The sequence below is a fragment of the Oncorhynchus kisutch genome, linkage group LG17 (assembly GCF_002021735.2).
Source record: "Oncorhynchus kisutch isolate 150728-3 linkage group LG17, Okis_V2, whole genome shotgun sequence".
NCBI lineage: Eukaryota > Metazoa > Chordata > Actinopteri > Salmoniformes > Salmonidae > Oncorhynchus > Oncorhynchus kisutch.
The window spans coordinates 12,228,430-12,238,429 of record NC_034190.2 but is presented as its reverse complement, the minus strand read 5'-3'; the positions used below and the strand labels follow the sequence as shown (position 1 = coordinate 12,238,429).

The window sequence follows — 10,000 nt, the reverse complement described above, 5'->3', positions numbered from 1 at the left end:
CTTTTTCTCAGTTACATATTTATGAAATCTATATGTTTTAGGGGGCATCAGAGGACCAATTCCACCTCTCTAGATATACAGTATAATATCTGCATGGTTGTGAGAGAAGGTAAGTTACTTTACCCAAAGAAAAGGATTCAGCAAAATTTCAATACAGCTCCACTTCAAGGTGGGAGACAATACGGCGGCCTCTAATATTTCATGATCCCCCCCGATCCCTTTACTGGCTTATAGCGCTGACAAAGCCTCTAAGTCTGCATTACTGGCCCATACAATACTATAGCCTGACCATGGAAGGGACATTTTCTGATGAGATTTTAAGGCTGGAATGTCTGTTTTAAATCTTCTTGAGGTGACAGTGGCATCTATAGGCATTCATAATATAGTGGGAGGCTGTAGTGATGACTCAATGCTTTGGTAGAGGAGGTAGCTGTCCTTATCTTATAGATAAATATATACCAAATGGTACCCTATTCCCTATATATAGTGCACTACTTTTGACCAGGGCTCTGGTCTAAAGTAGTCCACTATAGAGAGAATAGGGTGCCATTTGGGATGAATCCATAGATTAAGTTTTAGTTCCAAAGTGTGGTTATTGGTCTATAGTACAGTTATCATGTCCTCCATACTAAAGCTCGTTGAATTTCCCTATAACCTTAAATGGACCGTGTATTTTATACCCAGTACTCTACCCCAAAACAATGTTTTGTTTGCTTAGTGAAGCCGCATTTATGCATTTTATGCATTTCATAAATAATTAGGGTATCACCATACATCATGAACCGACGGTATCAATATACATATGTTAATTAACCCATGGTTCCATCAGCTGAGCCCATCGTTAATGTGTCACACACACACACACACACACACAAACACACACACACACACACACACACACACACACACACACACACACACACACACACACACACACACACACACACACACACACACACACACACACACACACACACACACACACACACACACACACACACACACACACACACACACACACACACACACACACACACACACATACAAAAACACATCTCTCATTAAACAGCCGTGGGCCTCGCCCACCAGACACCAACCCCTCCATCAAGGTGCTCTCTCTGCCCTGGACCTTGCCTGCATCCAGCTGCCATGCCTGGGTAGTGGCAGGCAGACGGGTAGGCAGACGAGCAGGCCAGACAGGCTCTGCAGCTGCCTTCTCTCCCAGGATCAGGACCACACCAACCATGTCCAGGTGGAGACCAAGCCAAGGGAAGGGAGGTGGAGCTGGGGTGGAGAGGGGTTCGGTGGAAGGAGGTGGTGGTGGTGGGTAGACCAGATGATGATATGTACAGGAGGGAGTCCGGGGGTCAAGCTTGGGGTAGACAGGTAATGGATGAAAGGGGGTAAATTACATCATGTTATTGTAATGTTATTGTAGTGTTGTTGTAATGTTATTGCAATGTTGTTGTAATGTTGTGGCAATGTTGTTGTAATGTTGTGGCAATGTTGTTGTGGTGTTATTGAAATGTTATTGTGATGTTGTTGTAATGTTGTTGCAATGTTGTTGTGGTGTTATTGAAATGTTATTGTGATGTTGTTGTAATACTATTATGATGTTGTTGTAATGTTATTGTAATGTTATTGCAATGTTGTTGTAGTGTTGTTGTAATGTTATTGTAGTGTTGTTGTAATGTTATCGTAGTGTTGTTGTAATGTTATTGCAATGTTGGTGTGGTGTTATTGAAATGTTATTGTAGTGTTGTTGTAATGTTATCGTAGTGTTGTTGTAATGTTATTGTAGTGTTGTTGTAATGTTATTGCAATGTTGTTGTAATGTTATTGCAATGTTGTTTGTAATGATATTGTAATGTTGTTGCGATGTTATTGTAATGTTGTTGTCGTAGAAGATGTGTTCAATTAACACCAATGCGTTGTGTGTTTTCTCTCTCGTTAGGCTGGACAATTAAGGGTTAGCTATTCGGAGAGGAAGTTGTGTGAAATCCGAAGGACTGGATTTATAGCAGATAATTGGGCTTAGAGAGCGCCTCTCACCCACTTATAAAAAAGGGAAAACAAATCCTCTTATCTTTGTAATGAAGAACTGACGTGGAAGATGAAGCATTTTCAGAGCTGTGTTGTTTACACAGTATAAACATGATGGAAATGACCACAGTTAGACTTGAGGAAATAAACAGGATATGGGTGGTTGGGTCGACATAGTGAGGTTGTTTTGTTAATCAGTCCCAGCCATGTTCATCTCTTCCCAAAGTCTATTGTTTTCAGCTGGATCCAGTAACATTGTCTGGTTCACAAATGGCACCTTGTGCCCTTTATAGTGCACTACATTTAACCGAGGTCCATAGGAATCTGGTCAAAAATAGTGCACTATTTAGGGAGTAGGGTGACATTTGGTACTAACCTATTGTCAATTTGTTAACATTTTTCTAAAATTTTTCATTGAATTTCTAATAATTATAGAAACAAAATGATTGACAAACTCATTGCTGTGGAGTAATTTTCTTTCTCCACCAAGTTTATTGGTGTATTGACTAACACCAACTAGTGTTCTGCTTTGCACTGTGCACATAGACATGTCTGCCTGCAGATACTCTACACATCTGCTGCTGATCAAGTTCTGGATTTTTAATTAAGTTTATTTTAGCATCTACTACAGGGATCTACCATATCGCTGGAGAGAATGCAGGTGCCTTGCCTATCTGTCTAATGTATCTATATTTTCACTAACACATCATGACACAAACCACTTGACCTTCTCTTTGTCCTCTGTAAAATGGTCCAGGAGACGTTCTGTTTACATTTGCCGAATGACAAAACGAGTTAATTTGAATATCTATTGTTTAAAACTCACACGAGAGAATTAAATGTCAATGAGTTCTTCTGATTTGGGTTTTGGGTGTTGCGGAACCATCCCCAGACTATTATTATGCAAATTAGAGACGCGCAAGCTTCTATATTTGTCATGCCTTTTTTAAGCTGAACTCAGCAGTTCCCGGGAATTTTCTGTGCGCTAGGTGAGGCACAAGCAGAATGGACTGTTTTCTCTTGTCTTTTTTCTTCCCTTCCATAAACAAGTCAGGTCACCCCTTCCCGGCTATCCTCAGGCATGGTATGTTGGAGTTCGTTAACTGCAAAGATGCAAGGTGATTTTATGCCCTGTTTCCGCAGTGTTGTGGATAGAGCTTGGTTGTTTTAGTCCCCTATATTCGGTGTGTTAGACAGGGGTCAGGTGTGAGTCAACAGAGGTTACAAACTGCTATAATCAGCATGAAAAGCATAGGCTATATCCCCGATGCAAAATATTTAATATAAACAATCACCTTCACACATATGCTAAAATAGACAGATTATGGTTACGTAATTCTGATGAAGGTTAACATATATTTACAGTAGGCCTATTGCTATTTCTGTCCAACGTAAGCATAACCTACAGTGGGCCTACACAGGCAATAATTGTAGCCTAATAGGTGCGTAGCCTATGTGTATTAAAGTCGTATCAAAACTGGTAGGTTATAGCATATCCGGACTGCAGTGCACATGTGACCCATACAATTGCACGGGGCACGCGGGGGACTAACCGGGCGCTGACACAAACACAAAGGCGTCCTGCTGCAGGAAAGAACAAAAAGAACACGATGTCAAACAACCAAGGATACTACTGCTCCTGGATCTCCGTTAATTGCGCACATATGGCCCCTGCAGGAATCATTGAGGAAAAATACCTTCTGGTACCCAGCTCCTGTGATTTGCATAAAGAGAACACCATTGGTTTATAGAGTGTGATGTAAAAAAGTGACCTGCAAGCCTCGGGCAACAGCCAACATTTGATTTTGTGGTTAGCGTTAGCGTGTTGGTTTGAAAACGTTGAGTGAGCGGGGGTTTGTAAACGTTGAGTGAGCAGGGGTTTGTAAACGTTGAGTGAGCGGGGGTTTGTAAAAGTTATTACTGTGGTGGAAGATGCAGTCTTTTATTTTCAAAACATGAAGCTCCTAAGCTCATCCTTACTGGCCAAATAAAAATGAATTTACGTCAACTTATTGTCCCCTAAAAAAGTATCCTAAACATGTTCATAATACTGTACAGCTAAATCAATATGTCGGTGTAGTAAGAACATAGAACACAAATTAAATGATAGACCTACAGGACTATTAAAATAATATTATATAGCCTACTGTTTTTATCTGTCAGTGTTGCATTTATTGTGATGATTTACTGAAAATAAATAATGGTCAACACCATAATAAAACATGATCGTTATAAACGGAAGGGAAAAAAAAAGAAATCGTGGACGACTCACCAAGTCCATAAATCATCCTAGTTCAACGTTGGTCCCGGGAGATATCTTTTGATGGATTAAATTAAGCACTTCCATCTCCATCTCGCACATGATCGCAGCCATATAAATCCCAACAGCTGATCAACAGACTTCAGAAAGCCCAAGACCTTCAACAGAGTTCAGCACGGAGAGAGAGCGAAAGGGGGGAAAAGCCGGAGCTAGCTGAGAGGCAGCGTTTTCATGAGTGACTTTTCTGACATCCTCTATTACAATGAGTGGTAAATATTTACGTGGGAACTGTCAAATACTCCATTAATAAAGGGACGCTCTGTGAAGTTTAAAACGAGCCAAATCCTGGGAGCAGTTACCAGACTCTTTTCTAGGGTCGACCTGTGAGGAGACTGAGTACAGCTGCACGAGGAAGACAGAGAGCGAGGAGAAGAGCGAAGGAACGGATCTCTCACTGTCTCACAGCGGGGGTGCTGTCCAGTGCTGAAGACTGCCTGCCTATACATGCACGCAGCACTGAAAGGGAGCTATCCAGTGCTGAAGTTGCATTTCTTACCAGCGGAACACGGCGCTGTCGCACGTAAACCAGCAGCTCAACAAGGACTAGCAGCGTGAGGATTCGGAAGGGATCTCAGGCTTTTCTCCCTGTGCTGACATCTGATCACACACAAATCGGCTTGCTGAAGAGCGATTCAGCCCGTATATACAGCTAGTCCCTTTTCAGCCCGCCTTGCATGAGGAGTGACCCATTGAACCACCGGACGAGTGTTGTTTTGTGCAGCGTAGAACCATGCCAAGATCTTTTCTGGTCAAAAAGGTTAAGCTCGATGATTTCTCATCTGCTGATCTGGAGAGACATTATGGCAGGTCGAGGACCGACCTCAGCCTCCGCTTTCATGAGAAAGGTAAAGCTGTTAGAATCTCTGACTTTTATCGGCATGCACAATGTTGATCTTTTATTGCTTGGTATTCTATGTGTAGGCTATACTAAGTGCTTATTGTAGTCTATTTGCGTGTGGATAAGCTTGTTGCACATCAAGCTTTGCTGACCCGCGGTCACATCCTATTCCATACAGTGACATTTTTCATTTTTGTCGACTCTGCACATTTCCCGAGGCAGGGATATTTCAAGTGCTCTACAGCGGAGCACACAAGGTTAAAACCCTGTTGAGCTACATATACCCACAAGTGTGCAACAGACGAGTGTGCAAGATACTGTAGATTAGAATACGGATTTATAGTGTATCCCTTTGGATCATTAGTCCAAGCCCACTACCATAGCCACACACAGGGACAGAAAGGATAGATAGAGAGAGAGAGAGTCTGTTTGCCTCTAAAACGAAGGCTTGATCATGTTTCAAGACATTATTTACGCTCTATAAAATACAGTGCGTGCACTTGCATTTGCATAACCAGACTGTATTTTTCCCGGAAGTACATTTATAGAATATTCATCCACATTCCTATCTCTTGGTCATGGAGTACCCTGGATGGACCTGGATGTAAGTGAGACTATGTGTACGTTCAGTGGTGCACATCGACCTATATTCTGAGAAAGGCAAATGCAATTATAACTGGAGTGATATTATTCCCCTTGCGCCTTTGTCCTTAAATGGGATAGCTCACTAATTGAAACTGAGAGATATTGATTTTTGGGGGTGAAGTGATGTAGAAACAAAATACCTTCACAAGAAGTCAATGTCTTTCAACCCACCTCTGCTGGAACTGTAAATGACTGAAATAATAGGCTGCAGAGCTCACGCACTGTGAGTCACAAAGGAAGCCTTGCAACTAGGGAGAATTACACTGTTGCATCAGTTAACATCAGTAGGCCAAATCACATAAATCATTTAATCCGTCTGTTGTTCTTTTCAATGCTACAGGGTACATCAGTGACTACATGACCCCGTCTGTCTACGACGGCGAAAGTGACAATGGCATCCACAGCGAAAAAGGCCCCTCTCCCAGCCCCATCTACAATGGCATCCACAGCGACTACGGAGCACCAGACTCGGACCAGCCCGACAGCCCCCATTCCGAGATCTCCTCCGGCTACATCAACGGAGACACCGCAGTGAGCGAGGGCTACACGGTAGACGCCTTCTTCATCACAGACGGAAGGTCGAGGAGAAAAGTCATCAGCAGCCCCAGGACCATACAGCGTCACACATGCAATGAGTGTGGAAAGACGTACGCCACGTCCTCCAACCTGAGCCGGCACAAGCAGACCCACCGGAGTCTGGAAAGCAAGATGGCCAAGAAGTGCCCCACCTGTGGGAAGGTGTACGTGTCCATGCCCGCCATGGCCATGCATCTGCTCACCCACGACCTCAAACACAAGTGTGACATATGTAGCAAGGCCTTCAGTAGACCTTGGCTGCTGCAGGGACACATGCGGTCTCACACCGGTGAAAAGCCCTTTGGATGCGCACACTGCGGAAAGGCGTTCGCCGACCGCTCTAACCTCCGCGCTCACATGCAGACGCACTCCGCCTTCAAGCACTACAAGTGTAAGAGATGCAACAAGACCTTTGCTCTAAAGTCCTACCTTAACAAGCACTACGAGTCTGCCTGCTTTAAGGGAGAGTTCTCACCTATGAGCTCCATTGACGACTGACTTCCAGTACCCATGAACATGTAATGAAACTTCTTCCAACGGCATCCCTATACTATTCTCTAGACAACCTGTTCCATGGTGACAGCACAGGTCTTATACCCTCCTGCAGCAAACAGCATCACTAAGGACATGTTGGATTACTCATGTAGCCTATACCCAAACGTTTATTTACATTGGCTATCCTCCCTTGATTGTTATAACAACAACAATTTGTTCAAGTATTATGAGCTGAAATATCATATGTTTGCCAAACTCACAGGACATTGAAAATGTCTCAATTTCTCTCAAAGGTCAAACCTTTTAAAGTATTGGACAATATTGTACTGGTGTCAATGGACACAAAAGTGTTCAAGGTTGAGGTAAACCTATTTATTTATTCACTTATTTATGTAGGCCTATCTATTTATTAATTTATTTTTACTTCAAGTTTGTTTAGAATTTTCATTTGCACTTTAATTTACTTTTTTTTTTTGCAAGCCTTCGTCGTGAATATGCCAAAGCATTTGACACTTTCTAAATATCCTCTTATTTTATTTGCCACTTTATAAACCTATTGCATGCAACAACAAAAAACTAAAAAAACGATAATACTGAAATCTATGCCAATTTAATGAAGCTTTGGATTTTTGCCAAAATCTAGATAGCATCCGGCGGCAATATTTCTTGGGAGTCTTATCATAAAAAATTATAGAGCAATAATGCATGGTATTAGTAACGCGTAATAATAATGACATCATCTTTCTATCCAGTACTCTTAGTAGTCATACACATTGAATATCAGGGAAAAGCCCGTGAGTGTGGTATTTAATGGATAAACCCATGGGGTGGGATAGGGAGTGGGTCCTTTTGTAAATGGTTACGCAACTGCCTGACACGTCTTAGAACGTCGACTTCTGGTGCTAATGGAATAGTTCCAGAACAATCCAGAACATCTCACCACCAAGTCTGTGGAATGAACGCCCGAGGCCCAAACGTAGGCGGAGCTGCCCCGTATCACATCTCTCACAGGTGGGCAAGCTTAGGGGTCACTTCTGAGATCCCTTGCACTGCACCAGAGCTCAAAATGATCAACACAATAAGATGACCTTATTCTAGCCATAATAAAGTCCATTCATCGTATTAAAGCACTTCCTTATACTACGAACGTTTCAACTTTTTAAAGATAGTAGCACAAGTATAGATTCAGGTAGAAAGGCCTTGTATTAGCTATAGGCTAACCGCTGTTTTTGTACAATGCTGATCAAAGGAACATAACTGTTTATTACAAGATGCCTTGTACATAACCCTTTGATGAATCTAATATTTCTACAAACTGTAAAGAATCAAATTAATCTTATTTCTGGAGTTATTTTCCCTGGGATTTTTATGCCTAGTATTTGAACTATTTAAAAGCACAATGGCAGCAGACATTTTTGTCTCACTTCATAATAAAGAATGAATAAAGACCTAACACAATACGGTCCATGTTTGTCTAAACCTTTTAGAGAAATCAGATGAGTAGACATATATATATATATATATATATCGTGTTTACATGATGAATTCCTGTAGTGTTTGTCTGTGATGATATATTGTGGTCTAATTTGGTGTTGGACTGGGTGTAAGGTTTCAGACAGTGGGTCACGTCAGGAGCACGCGTCATAATGCAACAGCATGTTCCTGCAATAACAAGCACTGTTGAATGCTCTTGTTGACACTGCGAGGCAGACTTCAGTGACGCGAAACGATCATCTGTTGATCAAAAAGGCTCCGTTTTATACTGCATTGCACACCATGTGCTTTAGGGGGAATAGTTTGAGGTCATCACATATTCTGTTTTTTAATCCTAAACATATATTTATTTAATTATTATTTCTCCGGCTTCTCTTTTCATAAATGTTGGGTTTTGCAAAGGGGGCCACGGTGACTTCAAAAGAAATATCTGCATGGATGAAAGCTCTGGACAAATCAAGATGGTTATCTCTTTCAAAAAATATATGAAGTAACTGAAACTGAAAATAGTCCTAATCGAAACAAATTCTGCAGTTTCCTTTTATACTGAGCAACATTTGAGCACTTTCACCGGAGGTGTCATGCATGTGGAGGTCAAGAGCGCTTTATTTACTAATGGAATAGCCCTTAAAGTTGAATTGATTACCATCGAAGCCTGCAGCAGGTTTGTTTTGGTAATGTCAGGAGTACAACTTTAACCTTGAGCAGACACGCCGCTCTGTGACTGGGGCAGAATACGCCTGCAGGCTTCCTCTCCAAGGTCCTCGCTGAAACCGTTATCTGTCCGCGGCTCTACATCGCTTCAAAGTGACTCCTACAGATTGACTGCAAACAACACGTTCATTACTGGGTAGTTAATGTGGATGTTTCACTTTTGACGGAGGAGGGAGGGAGAGAGAGAGAGAGAGAGAGCGAGAGCGAGAGAGCGAGAGAGAGAGAGAGAGAGAGAGAGAGAGAGAGAGGGAGAGATGGCATGGCTTTGACAATGTGATTTACATGTTTTTGAATGGTGTGGTGATGAGGAAATGTAAGGTTGGTGGTTGGTATGGTGATGAGCAATTTGAGGAAATGATGAGCAATGCAATGTAGACACTGGAGTTTGAGCACCAATCCCTGAGCAGAGCCCTGCTCCTCCCTAGCTGGAGAATGAGCACCAAGCCCTGAGCAGAGCACTACTCCTCCCTAGCTGGAGAATGAGCACCAATCCCTGAGCAGAGCACTACTCCTCCCTAGCTGGAGAATGAGCACCAATCCCTGAGCAGAGCACTACTCCTCCCTAGCTGGAGAATGAGCACCAAGCCCTGAGCAGAGCACTACTCCTCCCTAGCTGGAAAATGAGCACCAATCCCTGAGCAGAGCCCTGCTCCTCCCTATCTGGAGAATGAGCACCAATCCCTGAGCAGAGCACTACTCCTCCCTAGCTGGAGAATGAGCACCAATCCCTGAGCAGAGCACTACTCCTCCCTAGCTGGAGAATGAGCACCAATCCCTGTGCAGAGCACTACTCCTCCCTAGCTGAAGAATGAGCACCAATCCCTGAGCAGAGCACTTACTCCTCCCTAGCTGGAGAATGAGCACCAATCCCTGAG

General features: G+C 42.7%; 1 protein-coding gene across 1 annotated transcript; it reads left to right on the top strand.

The window, feature by feature from the left end:
• Positions 1 to 4,401: 4,401 nt before the first annotated feature.
• LOC109907237 (transcriptional repressor scratch 1-like) lies at positions 4,402 to 8,377 on the top strand. The gene is made up of 2 exons (XM_020505094.2): positions 4,402 to 5,208; positions 6,187 to 8,377. The coding sequence occupies exons 1-2, from the start codon at positions 5,094 to 5,096 to the stop codon at positions 6,918 to 6,920; spliced, it is 849 nt and encodes a 282-aa protein (XP_020360683.1). The 5' UTR covers positions 4,402 to 5,093; the 3' UTR covers positions 6,921 to 8,377.
• The last annotated feature ends 1,623 nt before the right edge of the window (positions 8,378 to 10,000 follow it).

Coding starts and splice junctions, on each gene's coding strand:
- LOC109907237 (XM_020505094.2), top strand. CDS start 5,094: ATGCCAAGATCTTTTCTGGTCAAAAAGGTTAAGCTCGATGATTTCTCA. Junction 5,209..6,186: donor CCTCCGCTTTCATGAGAAAG/GTAAAGCTGTTA, acceptor TCAATGCTACAG/GGTACATCAGTGACTACATG.